Below are 21065 nucleotides of genomic sequence, written 5' to 3' on the forward strand. Positions count from 1 at the left end.
AAAATTTTTTTATTAAATGTTTAATTCTTTTAATTTTCAATTTGAAGGACCTATATTAGATAGCTTATGTGTTTGTTGTTAAAGAGTAATAGCGAGATATTTTTTAGCGAGAAATTTCAAAAGCATTAATTGATAAATTATAAAAACTGTTAGCGCCGATTTAGTTAATCGATTTTGTGTCTATTTTGTAAATATTATATAACCAAAATGTGTCACTATGTAGTTTATAATACATGTTCAATTATTTGTCAAATAAAAGTTTTTGCGGAAGTACTGTTAATTGATCCAACCTTCTTATTTTAAAGACCTTCGTATTAGTAAAAAAAAACAATTTGGTTCCTACTTTCAAACAAGGTGACGGATTTTTTTTTGCTCGGGGTGGTTTTTCCGACTTTTTAACAATTATCCAATATTTTTTGTAGTACAGAGCTTCAATTTTAAAAAAAGTTCACCTATGATGACTTTTTGTTAAGTAATAGGGGTTTAAATAATTTCAATTTGGTCAATTTGGTCCGTTTGTTCGAGTGAACTCGGTCGAAACATAAAATGAACGCCTCAACCCGCGATTGAACATCTGCGTTTTTTAATTTAGTAGTCATACAATTTAGAAAATTTAATTTAGAAAACTAGTCATACAATTCAATTATTTGCTGCTGGGGTCTGTTTGTTTATTCTGTCCAACTTCCATATTTCCACATTTTTATTGAAATTTTTAAAAATCTTGGCTAGAGTTATAAGATTCGAGAGCAAAAATTTTTGGTCACAACTTTGAATAGATTCATAAATAGCCGAAGTGATTAAAATAGAGACTGATTGGTAAAAAATTCAATTTTATTGTGAATAAGTAGCAGAGTTTTGCCCAGACCACAAAAATTAGAAAAAAAAATCTAGAATAAAAAAGTTGACCACCTTTTTATCTGCAAAATTTTGGGTTTGCTAGAAATCGCCTCAAGAAACAAATTAACGCCTTCATATTACTCAATCAAGTGCTTTTTGAGCTTTGTTCTGTGCTGATAGATTGATTTTGCAAATTTACAAAATTTGAGCGGTATAAAAAAGAAGACCCCACTGCTGTATCAATAAGAACATTGGGGTAAAATCTAAAAGGATCTCTAACGCATCATAATCAGACCTGGGAGTTATGACGGAAAAAGGCCAAAATTTGGAGTTTTTTAAAAGGTCCTGCAAAAGCCAAAACTTGCCAATCAACCAAAAATCTTGTACAGATTGAAGCAAAACTGCTTTTAATAGGGCCCGTGTCAAAATCCCAGACGTATGTCTAGACTCCGAAGGTCACGCCGCGTCCAAATCCACAATTTTATATTTCATTCGGGCCTGGATTCGGACAATGGCTGCGCTTTTACAGTTGCGGCGCCAGTCTTTGGGTCACGCTGGTCGCGTCGTCTACGCCCTGGTTGCAAAGCTTGCGACGGTTTTTGAAGAAAAACTGGTGTTGGTGTTTGCATAGTTCTTTTGTCCGACCCCGCTCTAAAAACGACACTAATTTGAGGAAGAAAGTTTTTTTTGCAGTTTTTTATGAATGTGGTTGGAAATTTGTGTGCTATTTGCACAGCAACCGACTATTTTTCATGTTTTGTTTTTTTTTTTGCCTAAACTGAGCACTCTCGGGTCGAATAAAGTTGAATTTATTATCATTTGATCTAATTAGTCAAGATGTTTTTTTAATTGATTCGATGGAAATGTAATCATTTTCAGTTGATTTGCTCAAAAGGTAAGACGAACAGTGCAGCACAAGAAACAGTCTGAAGCACCTTGAAGAGATTTTTCAAAGCGTAAAGTTGTTCAGATAAGTTTTGATATGTTGATAATTTTCTGATAAGTTTTTTTGAAAAAAGTCGAAAAGTCGTAAAAATGCATAGCAGCCAAAACTAACTAAATAACTTAACACATTGCCCCAGATAGAAATTTGATTGCCTACAAAAGTTTCTAGGGTCAACTTGGTTTGTCCGCAAAACTTTGCGCAATCTCTAACAAGGTGATTAAATCTACATGTAATCTACATCTTTATTTAAATCTGTTTTCTTGCTCATTTTAATGTTCTCTTATCAAGTTTTTGGATGCTTCAAACTCAAAATCAATAAAATCAACCTTCTTCAAAATCAAAATCAACAAAATCAACCTCAAAATCAATTTGTCAAACTAACCCTATGATCTGAGAACAGTAAAGTTCAATAATTGCGGACCAAATCTGAACTGGATTTTCAAATGGACAAAACTGCTGCTCCAACTCTAGCCGAAATAGATAAAAAAGTTCATGTTTATGTGAATTTCTTCTCCACATAAAATTGAATCCCTAAATAACTACTTTCAATTTTGACCAACTAACTCGCATCCAAATCAAGCCTATCATAAAACGCCAACAAGACTCCTTGTATCAGGGAAAAGCCTTGAGTGTTTCGCCTGTCCGCTATTTTGTCGCCTTGTAATGGTAGGAATGATATATCACATTAAAACCCTTCAATCTTCATTCAAATGACCCTAAACAAATTTCAAAAAGTTGTCCCGGTGTCGAAAAAAAGCTGGCTGGAAATTTTTGAGTTTTAGTTTTTTTGCGCGAAATTGAAGCAAGCGAGCAGACGTAGCGAATAATTTTTTTAGGGCGCCTTCAGCGCCAATATTTTGAGGAGGGAGCGAACGCCGAAAAAACGCAATTTTTTTTTTGAACATTTTCCAAAAAGTGCCTAAAAGCGCCTTTTTTTGGCCTGTTTTTCAAAAAAAATCTGCGGCGCAGAAAATTTGATCAAAAGGGGTCTATTTAGTGATTTGGGAGAGCTCAGAAAGTCAAATTGGTCGACCTGAAAAAAGGTCGACAAAATTTTCGAAATTTTTTTGAAAACCCTTTCACCCCTCGAGAAAATCCTAGATCCGCCCCTGTTTAGAGCAAGACGAATTGATATCAATCAGATGGTATAAAAAATCCGTCAAAAACTGTTAGACTTGAGAAAAGGTCTGAAATTTTCTGAGAGAAAAACAAGTAGCACAAATTTTTGAAGACAATCTTTGAAACTCATCAGTTATTAACTCGAATTGGATTGCGTGTGACGGGGCAAGGTGAGTTTTTCAAATGAAAGAATCTTCGATTTGTGTAAGGGCATTTAACACAAAGTTATTTAACACTTTGTTTAACACAAACTAATCAAACTTCCTGAAGGACAGTCGGAACAATCAGGGCTTCGAAAGATTTTAAGCTTATTGTTACGGTTTGAAAAACCGCCAGAGCTTTTTCCCAGATTGCTGAACTCGGAGATTTAATTGAACGAAGCAGAAATGCCCAAGCAGCTCTATATTCCTAACGAAGATGGAGTTTTCGAATCACCCCTCGGAAGTTACGACCAAACTGCAGAGAAATGGTCGACCATGGTCGATTTTTTAGAGGATGTTTTCACCAAAATGCATCCAAACAGTAAAATAACTGAAGCAAAAACTGGCCGAGTTATAAGTTACAGTCATTTATTCGCTTCAGGACAAAATATAGCCAAGCAGCTTCGAGAATCGGGAGTTGCTGATCGGACTATATTACACATGGTCGGCGAAAACTGTCTTGATTGGTTGGCAGTTCTGATTGGCTCTCATTTGAGTGATTGCATAATAGCGGCTACCCATCCGAACTCGCCGTGGCCCGAGGTTGATCGGAACATACGGACGACTTGTTCCACGGTTCTAGTGATGACCAGAAAGTGTTATGAAAAGTGAGTTTTTTATTTCTTTCAGTGAGAATCCTTATTGAAGAAATGGTTTTGTATAAATTTGAGATTTAACAATTCAAATAAAATTACAAACTTACGAAATAATTACTTAACAATATCAAGCAGCGCAGAATGATCAGACCATGTTTTGAAAAAAATACATGAAGAAAATTCGTCCATTTTTTTAAATTAGTGTTGTTTCTTAGGCGTGGTGTAAAAAAAGGATCTGAATAGAACCTGAAATTTAAGTATATTTGATAGTCACAATAAAATAAGGAAACCATGCAACGGTTTTTGTCAGAAAATGACAAAAAAACTAACAAAATTCAAAAAATAAATTTCAAAAATTTATTTCAATTGTTGCAGAAATTGTTTTGAAGTTCTGTTATTTCAAAAATGGCGCTAAAAAACTTCAGTCGCTCGCAATCAAACTAAAACTCAAAATTTTCCAGCCAGCTTTTTTCGACACGGACAACTTTTTTAAATTCTTTTTAGTATCATTTGAATGAAGATTAAAGGGTTTTAACGTGATATATCATTCCCTCAATTACAATGATCATTCGTGGTAATTTTTTTGGTTGAAAAACAAAATAAGCCGGCTCGCTCACCTTATTTGTTCGAAATTAGACCAAAAGTTAAAATTTTCAAACAGGTTTTTCTCTAAACGGAGAAAAATTTTTCAAATTTTTTTTGTTCAAATCACGACTGAACGTGCTTTAATTTCATATATTATTCCACCCCTGCCTCCCAACTTTTGTGCCCTCCTTATTCAGATGGTCGAAATTACAAGTTTTAATAACTGTCATAAGACTACTGCTTCAAAAAAATAACGAAAACTACTTAATTATAGATTTTCGAAGGAAATTGATCATGCGTTTCTCACAAGTGTAATCATAACAGACGCTTCTGGAAATGGCGATACCTTCGAACTCAAGCTCACATCTATTCCTTGCGAGCAAAAATCGGAACCTCAATACGACAAAAGCGAACTAGTCGGAGTTTGCCAAATGCTTCTTTCTTCTGGAACTTCCGGATCACCGAAAGCAATTAGAGTAAGTCCGAGAATGATAATGAACTCTGGCATTATCACTTCTGCAAAGGGCGTTTTATCGTGCTCTAAAAATGATGTTTCGTTGGTCGCACAGCCGTTAGCGCACGCTGGAGGGCAAAACTTTGCCTTTCTTGCGGTGGCGTTCAACGGTCCGGACCTGTTAGTCACTGATTACCCGGGAACTACTGGGCTGCTAGAGATGCTGCAAAAGTACAAACTGACTCACATTTTTGCGGTGCCAGCGGTTGTAAATGCGATGGCAAAAGTCCACGATCTGGAAACTTACGACTTGTCGTCTTTGAAGTGTTTGATGATAGGCGGGTCGACACCAAACTTCGAAATGATCCAGCAGATTATGAAAAGATCTAACGTGACGTCATTTACGGCCAAGAATGTTTTCGGAATTTCGGAATGTGCTAATGCTATTTTTATTTCTAATGATTTCTTGGAAAGCTCTGCAGATTCTGTGGGCGTTTCACTTCCAAGTATTTCGTTCAAGATTGTTGACCTTGAAAACAGATCAAAAGTAATAACAGAACCAAATATTGAGGGCGAATTGCTTCTTAAGCAGTTCTATCCACACTTGTTGTATTTCAATGACCCAAAGAAAACGGCCGATTCTTTAACTGAAGATGGATTTTACACAACAGGTGATTTTGCACGACTCGACGAGACTTTCAATCTGTATATATGCGGCCGAATCAAAGATGTCGTGAAATACAGAGGCTTCTCGGTTTCGCCAGCCGAAATCGAAGAAGTATTGATGGAAAATGATTTAATTGATGATTGCTCAGTGGTTGCAAAACCAGATGAAAAATGTTTCGAAATTCCGGTTGCTTTTGTGGTTCTTTCAGATAAAGGCAAAGCAAAAACAGAAGAAGAGACTTCGAAAGAGTTGATTGAATTTGTTGCAAAGTCAGTTGCAGAGCATAAACAACTGCGAGGCGTTTATGTCATTGACAAGATTCCGAGAAATGGAAATGGTAAAATATTGAAAAGAGAACTGAGGGGTGCATTACTGAAATAATGTCATCCAAAAAAACTATACATAAAATATGATATAAAAGAATTATTTAATTGAGATACATATAAAAATAAACAGAGAAACAGAGCAAATACAACAAATGTACGCAGATAATGTCCCGATCGCAGTAATCATTGCAGGAAAACTACATTAATAATTTTGATTTTCCAAACCAAATTGAAGTTTTTAAAAATTTTCTGCTGTTTTTTTCTCAGCAGTGGGAAGGTCGCGCGTCAGGTAATAAGTAGTGTCAAAATGAAAAAATAAAAATAAAAAAATTATTTGAAGTGAAAAAACTTGAAAAATGTATTTTTTTTTTACTTTTTCCACTCTTCAACTCAACGTTTGTCAAAAGTTCACAGTCAGTGTAATTCCGTTCTAATCATGAGTTAAAAGATTTCAGTGTGATATTACGCTCTATCCCATCTGATTTTTGTTTTGTTGTATTATCTGATTTTGCGTCTTTGCGTTAAAAAGCACATGCAGAGGGAGAGAGAGAGAGAGAGAGAGAGGAGAGAGAAAGAGAGAGAGAGAGAGAGAGAGAGAGAGGAGAACGAGAGAGAGGAGAAAGAGAGAGAGAGAGAGAAAAGAGAGAGAGAGAGAGAGAGAGAAAAGAGAGAGAGAGAGAGAGAGAGAGAGAGAGTGTTTTTTTTGTCGTCGGGTAGTTATGGAAAACTGCGTATGAAACTGCGTTAAACTAAACTAAAAATCAATCACACAACCCATACTGGAATTTTGTCAATAACAATCGATTATATCGGATTTTTAATGACAAAAATATTGGACAAAATAATTGATTATAGATGCCAGTTTTAAAACCTAAATGCTTTTTTATTGGGCTATGACGATTGTCTAAAACAAAAAAAAATTCCAGCATAATTGTGTTTTTTCTATAAAAATTAATTGGTGGAGTGTTAGGCGGAGGGGGGGTTTAAGAGGAGGGGTAAGTGAGAGGTAGGTGGGAGGGAGTACAAATACTAGGTGGCGGTTAAAATGAGAGTGGGTAAAGATGTTGAGTTTACGCTGAGAAGCCCCCCTCCTCCAGCCACATTACGATGCCAAACTGTGAATTTGAGCATTGTAAGCGGATTCTGCAGCAAGGACGCTCCTTTTGATCTTCTTTTGTTCTTTAATTTCTTTTGATCTTTCCGACAAAATTTTTACATGTTCAAAGACTTGTCTCTGGAATCCAGGAACATACAGACACAAAATTGTGCGCCTATCCAGTGCACAGTTTGGCCTCGTAATGCACCCCCTTCACCTCAATCATTAAAAGCTCTCTCCCACCATTCAACAATTGAACCCCCACCCCTTACTTCAACGTTAGTAGGGGTAGTGGGCGAATTATAGGAAAAGTTGCACTGCCAAATTGAATAAGCGGAGAAAATTAATTAGTTCAAAAAATTACGTGAAAAACAAGATTTTACACAATGTAAGACGTAAAAACTGCACTAAACAGAAAACGAAAACAAAATAACTCTCGAAAAAATTTGCAAATTTCATCAATAAACCCAGAAAAAAAACTCATTATAATCGATTATAATGGAATAAATAGATACAAAAAATTTGGGGGTTATAATTCATTTTTAATCAATTAAGATCGATTATATTTGAATTTTATTGAGACTGAAATTGAAAATCCAATATACTCGATCAATATCCATGAAAATCCAGTGCGGGAGTTATATGCACTTTTAAAGGTTTGACAATAGAATGTGAGAAAGGAAACTGCATTTGATGTTTTCAATACAAAAAAAAGTTTGCAAAACTGAAATAAAGAAACTAAACTTGACAAAATTACAAAAATTCAATAAATTTGAAAAAACGGTAGTTTGGCTTAGCTAAATGTAAGAAGGAAAAGTTTTAGCTTTCATGCTCTCATTTCAATCATTTAATACTCCCCATTCAACAATTGAACACCCTCTCCCCCCTACTTCAATGTGAGGGGGAGTAGTTGGTAAATGATGATTTCTTACTGTGGCGATGTTAAAAAACAGTTATACAAAAAGTTATACTGCCAAATTGAAAAAGTAGAGAAAATTTTACATTAAGAAATATTATGTGAAAAATTAAAATTTATAAAGTGTAAGATGTAGCAACTGCACTAAACACTGAAAAAAAATTTGCAAATTTCATCAATAAACTCTGATGAAACCCAATATAATCGATTTTAATGAATTATAATGATATACAAAATATTGGGATTATAATTCATTTTTAATCAAAATAGGTCGATTATATTTGGTTTTTATTGGGACTAAAATTGAAAATCTAATGTAGTCGATCATTATCCGCGAAAATCCATTGCGGAAATTTCATGCACTTTTGACAATGGAATGTGAGAAGAAAAATTGTATGTGATGTTTTCATTACAGAAAAAAAAAACGTTTGCAAAATTAAAGTAACGAAACTCAACTAGGCAAAATATTGAAAATTTAATCACTATTTCGAAAACTTGATATATATTTTTAAAAAATGGAAATTTGGCTTAGCTGAACTTAAGACGGAAAAGTTTCAGCTTTCATGCTCTCATTTCAACCATTAAATACTCCCCATTCAACAATTGATCCCCCACCCCCTTACTTCGACGCGAGGGGAGATTAGTTGGCGAATGGTTATTTCTTACTATGGTGATGTTAAAAAACAATAAGATAAAAAGTTATACTGCCAAATTGAAAAGTAGAGGAAATTTAACATTATGAAATATTATGTGAAAAAAAAATTATGCAAAGTAAGATGTAACAACTGCACTAAACAAGAAATGAAAACAAAACAACTCTGAAAAAAAATTGCAATTTTCATCAATAAACTCTGCAAAAATCCATTATAATCGATTATAATGCGTTAATTGATTTAAAAAATATTGTGATTATAATCCATTTTTAATCAATTAAAATCGATTATATTTGAGTTTTATTGAGACTGAAATCGAAAATCCACTAGATTTGATTAATATCTATGAAAATCCAGTGCGGGAGTTATGAGTTATATGTACTTTTAAAGGTTTGATAATAAAATGTGAAAAAGGAAACTGTATTTCATGTTTTCAAAACAAAAAAACGTTTACAAAGTTAAGGTAACTACACTCAATTAGACAAAGTAACAAAAATTTAATCTTTGTTTCAAAAAATTGTTAACAAATTTTAAAAAATGTAGTTTGGTTTAGTAAACTTAAAAAAAAAGATTTCATGCTTTGAGCGATAAAATACTACGAGAACAAGAGCTCTTCTTACTCCCATTTTTAAAATAACAGAATGTTTGTATATTAATCTTCTCTAAGCACTAAATTAGTATCTCAGTGAAAAAAAAACGTTTTCATTCTGACGCAAATTAGAAATTTCAAAGGCGAAAAACATTCTGGTGGAAATAATTTCGGCTACATGTAATAAGAGTTTGGCTTTTTGATGCTTTTTTGTTAGACTATTAAAAAAAATTCTTCGTTGCCCCTCCAAAAATTGTTCCGATTTTAAAAATGTGGAAAAAAATTTTGTTTTCGAGTGAGTTTTAGCTTTATTGTTTTACAGTGTTGATTTAAATTAACCGGACAAAACGCGTTATACTTAAAATTTAAAACGCATTTTTCTCAAATTGGGTTGAGTTTAGGTGAAAACTTATGAAGACAAAACTTGCTTAGAATTTTAGCAGAATTAATATGGTGTAATTTTTTTTGCAAAATTCGGGTCCAAATTTTTACCCCAAAAATGGGTCATTTTGGCTTTTCTTAGTTAATCAAAAATTACGCCAAAAATACCCAGTCGATCACAGACATAATTATATCAAAGTGAGCCCCTTACGTAGCCCAACAAACTTTAAGAAGGGTATTTTCTCCAAAAAAAATTGCATGATGTTTGAAAATTGTTTTTAAATAAAAAGTTGGTATTTTGTATAGTAAAAATGACCTTTTTTGTCTATCAAACAAAAATTAGTTAACTTATACAATGTTTTGGAGAATCTACCCTAAAAAAGTTTGTTGGGCTACGTAAGGGGCTCACTTTGATATAATTATGTCTGTGGTCGACTGGGTATTTTTGGCGTAATTTTTGATTAACTAAGAAAAGCCAAAATGACCCATTTTTGGGGTAAAAACTTAGACCCGAATTTTGCAAAACAAATTACACCATATCAATTCTGCTAAAATTCTAAGCAAGTTTTGTCTTCATAAGTTTTCACCTAAACTCAACCCAATTTGAGAAAAATGCGTTTTAAATTTCATGTTTAACGCGTTTTGTCCGGTTAATTTAAATCAGCACTGTATTGTCTAACAAAATTTAGTGTCATTGAAACGGTTTTAGTAACATATATTTCTGAAGCTTCTTTGTTCGATTCGAATGACATTAGAAAACTTCAAAAAAAATTCTAAAAAAAAAGAGAAAAAAATTAGTTAAAGTTTTTGTGTTTTAGGCCTAACTCGAGCAACGAAAGAAGCAAACGATCAAGCTGGCTTTTATTCAAAGATTAAAATTGTATTTGAGCCGTAACACCAAGTTTTTTTTCGAGCCTACTTGAAAAAAATGTTGAAATACTACAAAAATGTGTTCTGCAGAAACTTGAAAAAGTTATCAAAAAAAACTTCAATCTTTTTTTTATTGTTTATTATTGTTCTAAAAGAATTTGTTGCCAAACATTCCTCGCTGACTATAACTAGCAAATTTATTTTAAGAAATGCATTTTGTTGATCGGAACATTATGTGCTTGTTGCACAGCAGCCGCATATTCTCCTTCAAAATTTTACTAGTGTAAGAAAAGTCTAAGTGTTTTTATAATTTACTGCCAACAAAAAGAATAGATCATTTGTTGTCACTGGTGTTGTCTTTGGTGACCTAAATTTTTTATACCTTCAAAATGGTATTGATAGATATGGTCTAATTTATAACTACAAAATGATAGATTCGGTGTAATTAGTATTTAGGTAGAGGAGAAGGACACAGAAAATCAAGCGTTGACCTAAAAAATTATTCAGACTTTTTGAACTGCGCTGAGTCTCAATCCTAGACCCGCTTCTGCTCAAAACCTCAAATTGAATTTTGAGCCAAAAGCTCATGAGCAAACTAATTTTGAGCCACAAGCTCAAGAGCAAACTGATATGGTCGCAGCTAAAAATAACCAAAACAAAGTTTCAAAAAATTGTTCCCCTTCCCTTTAATTCCCTCATTATTCAGGAAAAAAATGTTATAGTTCCACTTGAGAAACACTGTAACAAACAAGTTTAAATTTGCGTTTTCCTGACCGTCGAAGAAAATTTCAATGCAAATAAGAAAAGTTGTCAACCATATGAATGATTCAACCACATTCATTAGATTCTCAAAGTAACGTCGTTTTCTGTGCGTGGTTTGGTGAATAATTTATAGAAACGCGTAGTGATGCTGACATAATCAATAACATTTATCTTCGAAAAATGGAAATTGTAAGAAAAGAGATCAACCATATGAATGATTCAACCACATTCATTAGATTCTCAAAGTAACGTCGTTTTCTGTGCGTGGTTTGGTGAATAATTTATAGAAACGCGTAGTGATGCTGACATAATCAATAACATTTATCTTCGAAAAATGGAAATTATATAAAATCAGAAAAAATTCTGAAAATTGCGGATTTTTTTGCAGATTATTTTTTGATTTATTTTCAATGCCAAGGAATCATTAAGAAAACTTCAAATACTAGATCAAAACTTTCATGTGCTAGATCACTCAACTTAATCTGATGACTATATGTGCACCTGTTTTAACGTAGAAACAAAATTTATAGGCAAAGGAAGGTTGGAAAAGTGTAAGATTTCTCAACTTTCGAAAAAATACATCAAGTTAACGCTCTTTGAAATTCAAACAATTTATGATTGACACATTTTCGATAAAATTTAAATGAATATGAAAAAAATTGACCAATAAGTTAATTTTTTATTCCGCACAGAAATCTAAAAATTAAACTAGAAACCCACATTTTTAAAATTGACGCTTCATTTCCGTCATTCACGCCATTTTCGATTTCCTAATTTGAGAGAGTTATTTACTTCGCTTTTAGCAGTTGAAACTGAAATGAACTTAAATAGTGCATATGTACTTGAGTGGTTCATAAAGGCATTAATATGTATGAATGCACTTCTGTAGCTACTTAACCATTTTAGGACTTTTTCTTTTTAGAAAAATCAAGTCAAGAACTCTAGCCGTGAAAATCACTTCGTTCTTTTACTTCAGAAAACTACAAAACACAGAGACAAAATTTCCTTTACATTTTCAATGGTCGGCACAGATCCCATTCCCTTAGGCAATTTCAACCGCGCTTTGTGATGAGTATCCTACTCAGTCAATCGTAGTTAACGTAATGAGCTCCCGCTCGCAAAAGCGCGGACCACCTAGACCACTTCCTCAAACAAGCTCTAACAGAGCCATGGCGCAACAGTAACTTAAACTCCCTAATAACTTTTGATATAAATAGTTGTCATTAGTATTAAAGTGATTATTTTGATCACTCTAACACCTTCCAAATATTGAAATCGATTAAATTGAACTAAAAATAACTATTTACAACTTCACAGTATTTACACAATATCAGTGAAACCTATTTAAAACTCAACACACTTTCACAGAATTGGTTAGCAATCAAGTTAGGCAACATAATAGAGTCCGGCAAAAAAACCAATTTCCTTTTCAAAGTTTATAATCAACAATTTTGCCGACTGCTGTCAAGTTTAAGAAGGCGATGATACGTTATTTTGGTTCTTCTTGCTTATTTTCTTGCTAAACTGCTGTGCTTTAATTCTATTTTGAACCGCAAGTTCTTTTCTCCTTTTAGCCTCATCTGCTTTTTTGACTTCTTCCAACTGGTTGTACAGATTCTTAGTTCGTTGTTTGTTCGAATCTTCATCTGCCTTTCGGTCTTGTTTTGTCTTTAATTCCTTTTTGTCCTTTTGTTGTTGTTTATCTGCAGGTGGGCTGGTTCGAGTAGGGGGAGGGGCGGATTTTCTACCATTGTTCACGTTTGCAGACCAACGCTGTTTAATCACCTAAAAATATTGAAGATGAGTTTTATCAGATAATTATTGTCAACGCATTCAAATTTTGCTTGTGAATTTTTTAAACGTCAAATGTATAAATTCTTTAAATTTCAATAAACAATGAGCGTCAATTTGCCTTGTTGTTTGACAAAGACAAAAAAATAACACAAAACCATTCGAAGCTCTAGATTCATTCCGAACTTTGAAAACATTTTTACCACAAATTTGTTTACCACTATAAATTCAATGAATCCATTTTCACACAAAAACTTTCATCAAAATTGATCAACAATGCTTATTTATTTCACTAGCTCAGAAAAAATACTTGAAAAAATTAGGCAAAAAAATGAAAGTTAATGAACAGATTTTCGACTAAACGCCGAATAAAATTGTAAAGCAGTTTGCAGAGAAAGCAAAATGACAGTTTATTATAAAACATTTGCAACGCGTATTACCTGTTTTGGCGTCAAAGAAGTCGCATTAGCTGCGGGATTGTTTTTCACTTGTTCCTGTCGCATTTTAGATGTCGTCATGAACTTCTTCATTCTAGCATTGAACAGTTCCTGCAATGTCGGAACTTCCCTTTCTTCGTCTTCTCCAGCAAACACCACGTCTAATTTTTCTCCCCCCAAATCCTTCACCTCCGCATTTTCTAGACCATCAGCCATGTCTCTTGTCAAAATCGGCATTTCTCTGCTTCGTCTAAGAGAGGCCTCGGCTTCTACGGATCTCCTTACACCTGACGAGTTGAATGATAGAACGAGGTCGTCTTGGGTTATGTCAGTTCTCAAGAGTTCTTCCTCGTGCCGACGGAACGAGAGAAGCGAATCATTCAGTAGCTTGTCGCTCTATAACCAAAACATATATAATGCCCTAAATGAAATCAACAACAAACCGATTAGATCAGTAAAAAGAACTGACGGCATATAGTCATTGCATTGATCAAGTGAGTTCGGGTTTTTTCAAAAAAACACTATTTGTTACGTCAGGTCTAAATTAGTTTGTTCATTCTATCAAAAAAATCGAAAAAAAAATCACATGCATCGATGAAGAATATTAAAACTAAAATTGTCATATAATATTGAAAAACGAGCATTTCTGCTGTCTACCTTCAGTGAGTTGTCGACGGAGGGTGTTGCAGTTATGACTGATTCCCTGTCCTTCAGTAGCGAAAAGCCACTAACATCACAATCAGACATATTTGCTACCTGATTTTTCTCCTCATTTCCACAAGATCCAGAACCCTTTCGAGGCTGCTCAACCGAAAAAACATTCGATTCTTCGGCTAACGAGACATCAGCCTGCTGGTCCGACTTTCTCGAATCGTTTGTCCTATTAAACACCGAATCACCACCGCCACTTTCCTCCCTCCTCATTGGCTGAGACGGTTCACTTCTAATTTGACGACTTATTTCTTCCGTCTCCGAATTCGAAACAGGGTCTAGATCTGTAGTTTGAATTTTATACTGCTTCAATTGATCTGCCCACTTCTGAGTGAGCTGAATCAAATTAAAAGCTTCAGTTTCCTGAGAAGTTTCATGACTCATTCTAGTTTCCGACAGAGAGGCGTTAACTGCGTGAACATCCATCAAGCCCAATGACGACTGTGTCGTATCGTTACTTTCATTGATCGCACTCAATTCTAAGTTCGCTCTTTCCACTAAATTATGTCGCTCTTTACCAGGGTAAAAAGTAACCACCGACTCCAAAACGCCCTCCGATGCTCCTTTGACTGCCAATGTTGAAACCGATGACGCATTTGTTTCGGGCGAGTCTCCATCCAGGGTTTCGGGAGAACTATTTGTGAATTGATCCAGAGACTTGCTTTGCCCACTTGGCGCAATTGTTTCCAGTCTTTCGCCGCTTTGTTCTTCCAGGGTATCAGCTGATCTATTGCTGCATTTCGAATTTCCTTCTGGAGACAAAGTATGATCGCCGAGTCCGACAGAAATACCAGAGATCGAAAAGCGACCACTTTCCATTTTATCGTCACTCTTATTAGACTCGTTGTTGTCTTCATTGATCACAGCTTTGTCTGGCGAAGTAGTCATTGTCGAGTCGAAGTCGATTAGATCAATTGAAGGCATCGGTTCAAACTGCTGAGACGGATAGTTCATCTTCCTTTCAGCCAGCGCCGATGTTACAATTGGCGTATTAGATGTCAAGTTGCCGAGTCCCGGCGTCTTTTCCTGGTCACTTGTCAACGTTTTATCCAGTTGGGATTCCGGTGACATCGATACCATTGAGCTAGAACTTCCAGATCCCTGGACTTGACTCATAGTTCCCGCTGACCTAGTTCCTCCAGACGAGCTTGGAACTATGCCCGATATATCAGCAGCGGGTGTAACATGCGCATTTGATTTCACCTGTTTCTCAATTTGGATCAAATTCGATTCCGGGGTGATTGATATTTTACTCGAACCACCCGATGAGCTAATTGGACTCATTATTCTTTCCTCTCTTAGAGACATATTTTGGTTTTGTTCTTTATTTGAAGCGTACTTTGAGAAATCCACTTCCACTATTTCCATTTCATTTCCGTCTACAACTGTAAAAGATGAGGTAGTTTTTGAAGACGCATTCGAGAACCTGCTTGTATCTAAAATCTCATCTAGTTTCTGTTCTAGTCCCGAGTGCGGAGTCGAGTGGTCTTGGGGCGACGCTTGTGAAGACAGATTTGTTCCTGTTTCAGGAGTGAACGGATTTGTTTGATCACAATTGAGCCCTATTCCGCTTGCGGTATTATTCAAAGACGAAGTCTCTTTTTGACTAATCGGGGTTTGTATCGATGTCACAGTCGTCAAGTCCTGGTTTCCAATTGTTACATCCGAAGTCTTGCGACCTGCTCCTCGGATTTCAATTAGGCTACCCGATAGACCAGAGGGTGGCAAAGAAAATGGCGTCGTGTTTTGATCGGTGACAGGCGATATTGATAATCTTTGCTTTGATGTCACGGATTCAATCCGTGAAATGTTTATCACATCATCGCCGAAAGAAACCCTGCCAGTCGGAATGTCACGACGAGCAACGCCTTGAGAATTATCTTGAAGGTATGAACTATCAGCACCGCCAGAAAATTCTACGCTATCATTGTACGCCGCGGTAGGAAGATCAGAAAATTCGCACCGGCCTTCTTCATCGTAGTAAGAATTATTCCCCACATTTTCCGGGAAATTTAAATCCGAGATCGATCGGTCATATGCTGGGTTCCGGTTTGACTTCGAAGACGGGGGCAAATCCGCAAATGGTTCTGAAGTTTCCATGCTGTCATTGTCATATTCAATTTCCAAATTCTTATACTTCTGCAGAAGCCAGTCAATTGTCGGGTCTCCCAAGTTACTCCCGGCCATCCGAGTATCTACACCTGGACTCCTAGATCTTTCTCTGACTTGTGAAGCTGTAGAAACGGAAACTTCTCGCTCCGATGGGAGACGAATGTTCGGTCCATCTTTCGTGTACGATATTTCCTTTGTATAAGTTCTCCTAAAATCTTCAGCAAAAATATTCGTTTGCTGTTTCGGCCTAACTTGCAAATTTCCTAGAGGCGCCGAAAAATTGTCTACAGCTTCTACCGTACTCACAGCTTTAGCGATAAATCTAGGTTTGGGGACTTGGAAACCGATTTGCGGGTAAGCTACATTTTCCATACTGTTATATACACTTGCTTCTGAAGCTGGTCCCAGCTTACACACTGATGGGTTGGTATTCAGTTTCATCATCCGTTCAGGAGGACTAGCGTAGTCTCTCGATGTTTGAACATCGGAATTTGTGACGCTCGTCATTGAAATGGATGTTACGTCACTGTCCGATGACCCAAGGCGGTAATTACGTAACTGTGGAATCGACGGTGAGTCAAATACAGGATAAGGATTCTTTCTTAACACATCAATAGGTTTCGCCAACGCTGTTGATGTCAGTGTAGAATCTTTTCCAAGGTTAAGTAGTTCCTTAGTCCTCTGACTAATTTGAGTGATTTGCTGACTGGAGTTTGATTCCCTCAAAGCACTCAAATCGGTTTCAAAGTCTTTCTTTTCTTTCGATCGATTTAATCCAACGTCCTTCGTTGGAGCACTTTCTTCGCTGGAGTTGCTTCTATGCGTATACAAATTGAGTCCTGAAATCGGAGCAGTCTTCCGAGACTGGTACTTCGCAAGCAACTGCTGGTTTTTCTTTCGAATCATTTCCAAATTCTCCTCAATTGACAACGCAGACAATTCTCGATGATTGACAGCGTCCAAGTACCTCGACACAGGACTTGTATCTCGATCGCTTCTCAACGACTCCAGAGTGACGTTTGTCAAATCTCCGTTCGTTCCATCATTTCTAGACGGAGATCCGACTTGAACGCAGGCTTCGCTTCTCAGCTTGGCTTTGAAAGTTGGTCCACTGGTTATGATTGGTTCAAAAAACGCGTCAATGCCTCCAGATTTTATCCCAGATTTGCTTTTCATAGCACTTACACCATCTACATCTCGGCACGGAACCTCCATACTGATATCCAATGCATTGTCTTTCAGATCTCGCAAGTCTTTCGCAAGCAAGTGCGGCTCGTATGGAACCGGGGCAGGATTTATCTCACTTCCAGAACTCACCTCTTTTTCGTGAATCTTGGATACCAACTCTGAGGTTTCGTTATAAGCATGACTTTCGGCAGTCGTAGCGTCGCTGGCATTGACGTTGCCTGTACTTTCATCCTCAAATGTTCTTTCGTCAACTGGGACCAAAGGTTCAAATTGTTCAATCAGTTTAACATTTTGCCTCGAAATTTGATCTCTCTGATGGTTTATTTTCGCCAACAGTTTCTGTAACGGCTGTTCATCTTTAGACTCTTGACTCACATTTTGGCTATTGTTATTAAGATCCGACGACTTCTTTTTTACAACTCCAAAGAGCGGATTCGCCTGAGTTCTCGCGGTATCATTGAAGTCCAATGACACTGCGCTTTCCTGACCGTCATCTTCCGTTCCCAATGCTGACATTTGCAGCTCCACCGCATCCGATGCTCCTGGTTTTGACGAATATATCTTCTCAAATGCATCTTCTAACTTATTCTGATGATCGATCTTTTCTTCTTCGCGTCTATGCGGTGGTAAGAATACATTTTTTGAGATCTTCGCAACGTTGGCTTGACGCCTCGCCAAGTCTTGTTGCTTCATGCTTTCTAGCTGACTACACATTGATTCGTATTCGTTTTCAATTTGAACCTGCTGTAATGCCGCCATCCCTCTGAGTCTAGCTTTCTCCCGTTGCTCCTGCATCATAACCATTTGACATCTTGTTTCGAACATTTGTTTTTCGTCTTCTCGTGTCGCAGCCGCTCGACCGTCTTCTTGTTCCATGCACATCTCATTTTCGACATAAGCATTAGTCAGCTGAACGTACGTTCCAAGATGTCCGTCATAGTCAATAACCGGTACGCTTTTGGGCACATTTTCTTCAACCTTGGATAGGCTAGACGACAAAGAAGCAAGAGGATCTACCGGTTTTGGCAACGAAGCAACCATGTTAGCTCGCTCCTTTTCCAGTGCCAGCACTTTTTCACGCGCATATATATGTCTGTTCTCGTTCTGATGATTGACATCACTTTCGAATTTCTTTTGACTTAAGGCTTCGTGATGTCTTTTGATCGCCGTTTTGTGGTTCTCAACGGCTGCTTCTTCGCTTTTTCTGCTCTCGATTTTCATTCCTTCTGAAACCGCTTTGGCTTCATTATGAGCTTGACCCATCGCCCTTACAGACTTTAGATACATTTCTTGTAAGAATTTCTCGCGTTGCTTCTTCTTTTGTTCAAACTCTTCGGCGAACTCTCTCGCCAGTTTCTCGTATTCACTATCCACTGTTTTCTTGACCGACTGTCTTGTTTTGGCAGCTAGTGCCTTGGATTGTTCTCTCACTTGCAGCAATCTCAGCTTCCTCCTTCTTTCTTTCTCCTCCTGAAGCATCCTCGCTTCCTCATTCGGACTGGGTCTCAAAAAGACCATTTTTGGTGGGAGTTGATGAATTTTTCTAGATGATGACAGAAAACATCGATGACTATATCTAAAAGGAATCCATATTCAAAATAAACTTATGAAATTATGTCGCATTTGCTTTATTTCTATTTTTTCGTTCAAATTTTTTCATCACACCACGCAGAAAAACGACACTAATTTGAAAAAAATGTCATTTTTTAAGACTACGGTCGGAACATTCTGTGCAACTTGCACAGTAACCGGCTATCCTTGTATTATCATTTCAAATTCGTGTGGGAATACAAAGAATTTAACCCCAAGGCAACTTGATCAACATACTACTAGGCTAATCTAAATTGCACTGACACGGTGGCTATGCAACACGATTCAAGACCATGACATCAATAAAATAATTCATTCTTTCCTCAAATTACATGCGTAAACCCGCTTCATCTGACTCTTGATTCAATGAAAATAGCTAGCACAGTTAAGATTTTTGTTTATACGATGCCTTTTTTGACGCATAATAGTCAATTTTAGTTATCCTCGTCCACCTCAAGAGCCTGTAGACTCACTATGATAAATAACAATTCATTGTTATCTTCACTTACCCTCGGAAGAAGAAAAGAGCTGTAAATTTGGTGTAGTTTCTTTACACCACTGTTATCCCACATAACAGTGGCGTAAACAAAATAAGGTGAAATTAAAGCTTTTATCTTCGTCCGAGGGCGGGTAAAAAGACAAAAAAGAGCGTGAACACGGCAAATATAGCAGTTTACTGTGCAAGAAATCCTGAGAGTTCTGACCGCTTCAAACCCATAAAGTATGAAAATGGAAAAGCTATTTGTTCCAGCTACTTTATCGATTATTAGTGAGAAGCATGAAAATTTCAGGTAATAATTTACATTTTTGTGACAATTTTTGTTTATGTAAATCTGAATCAAGACACGTGCTTTTTGAAATGACCGGAATAGTAATAGCTTCTTGCAAGACCCTTACGACTGGTCACATAAAAGACTGTAAGACAGCGCAATTCAATCTGACCCTTACGACTGGTCACATAAAAGACTGTAAGACAGCGCAATTCAATCTGAAAAATTCCTCACAGTAAATCGATCAAAGAAGCCAAAACTTGAAGAAAAAAAAATTCGGCACAGATAATTCTTCAGATTTCGGCTCTTTTTCCTTTTCTCCCTCCACCTCATACGAGCTTCAATATATTAGTGTAACGAGTGGTTTTACGAGGTTGAGTATGGAGACCAAATATGTTTGTCGTGGACGTATTAGTCTGTATGTAAATTTTCATAACAATCGGACAATGTGGTCAACAAATTTACATGTAAAAATTTTCAGGTGGGGGGGGGGGAAGAAAAAAGAAAAGAGCCCAGATTTCTATTGCCGCTCGAACCAAAGCTTATTGGACTTCAATGAGATATATCATTCAACTTTATGCAATCATTCTTTCTGGTACCTTGATAACCTTTGAGGACAACTTTTTTTTTTACTTTCTGGTGAAATGAATAGATTTTTTTGATAACTACGAATTTATATCGCAAGGATAAAATCGGAATGAGAATGATAGAATGTGGTCGGAAAAAAATCCATTTTGCCTTCAAATACCAAAAACTTTGAAGGCATCGACATGTGATACAGAAGTTATCACAATTTAGAAAGTAAATGCAAGTAATTTTTAGTAGTTCAAAAATCGCACTTTTCAAATAACGAAACTTTATAAACAATAGGCACATTGATAAGTATAGTATAGAGCAACAAACTCATTTTCAAACAAAATAAGCCGATTACTGTGCAAGTAGCACATAATGATCCGACCAGTCTTATAAAACACACAATTTTTTTTTCAAAAGTAGCGTAGTTTTTTCAGCGTGGTGTGATAAAAGGATCTGACGCAAAACTAGAATTATGGCATATTGGACAGTCATAGTAATATAGGCAAATTAGACGAAAATTTTTGTCTAAAAACATGACTAGAAAACCAAAAGAAAAAATCAAAAATTTCAAATCGGTTTTTCTCGAATTTTTTTGGTAATTTGTTTATCTCTGTCGAATTGCGACTGAAAGGACTCCAAATTGGTATATCACTCAAAAGCTCTCCATGATTACTTGTGGTATCTGATTTTGCATGGAAAACAAAAACAAAAAAAAAGAAAAAACACTAAAACACACCTGTATAGAAAGTTCCTCCCAATTTTCAATAGTCGAAACAAGACATAACAGAGAGTTTAAAAGGATTTGTAAACTTACTAAAAGTCAAATTATTTGTTAATTTGACCACTTCCTCACGGCACTGCAGACCTCACGCTTCAGTGATTTTGTAAAAACT

At 36.1% G+C, this 21065-nt stretch overlaps 3 protein-coding genes across 3 annotated transcripts in view; 1 reads left to right on the top strand and 2 right to left on the bottom strand.

Moving 5' to 3' along the window:
- Positions 1-21065, bottom strand: part of LOC134847563 (uncharacterized) — a 326408-nt gene that overhangs the window by 296299 nt on the left and 9044 nt on the right. The window lies entirely within an intron of this gene.
- Positions 4772-5785, top strand: LOC134848756 (uncharacterized). Its single transcript, XM_063866268.1, has one exon. It carries the CDS (start codon positions 4772-4774, stop codon positions 5783-5785), a length of 1014 nt encoding a protein of 337 aa, XP_063722338.1.
- LOC134847604 (centrosomal protein of 295 kDa-like) lies at positions 12265-16761 on the bottom strand. The gene is made up of 3 exons (XM_063864717.1): positions 13883-16761; positions 13229-13621; positions 12265-12782 (listed from the first exon to the last, which is right to left on the bottom strand). The coding sequence occupies exons 1-3, from the start codon at positions 16553-16555 to the stop codon at positions 12468-12470; spliced, it is 3381 nt and encodes a 1126-aa protein (XP_063720787.1). The 5' UTR covers positions 16556-16761; the 3' UTR covers positions 12265-12467.

This window comes from Symsagittifera roscoffensis, chromosome 6 (assembly GCF_963678635.1).
Source record: "Symsagittifera roscoffensis chromosome 6, txSymRosc1.1, whole genome shotgun sequence".
NCBI classification, from domain to species: Eukaryota; Metazoa; Xenacoelomorpha; order Acoela; family Convolutidae; genus Symsagittifera; species Symsagittifera roscoffensis.

Excerpts from the sequence above, each read along its gene's own strand:
- LOC134848756 (XM_063866268.1), top strand. The coding sequence starts at position 4,772 with ATGATAATGAACTCTGGCATTATCACTTCTGCAAAGGGCGTTTTATCG.
- LOC134847604 (XM_063864717.1), bottom strand. The coding sequence starts at position 16,555 with ATGACGAGCGTCACAAATTCCGATGTTCAAACATCGAGAGACTACGCT. Across the intron at positions 13,622-13,882 it reads CCGTCGACAACTCACTGAAG|AGCGACAAGCTACTGAATGA; the intron begins GTAGACAGCAGA and ends TTTTGGTTATAG. Across the intron at positions 12,783-13,228 it reads CTTCTTTGACGCCAAAACAG|GTGATTAAACAGCGTTGGTC; the intron begins GTAATACGCGTT and ends CAATATTTTTAG.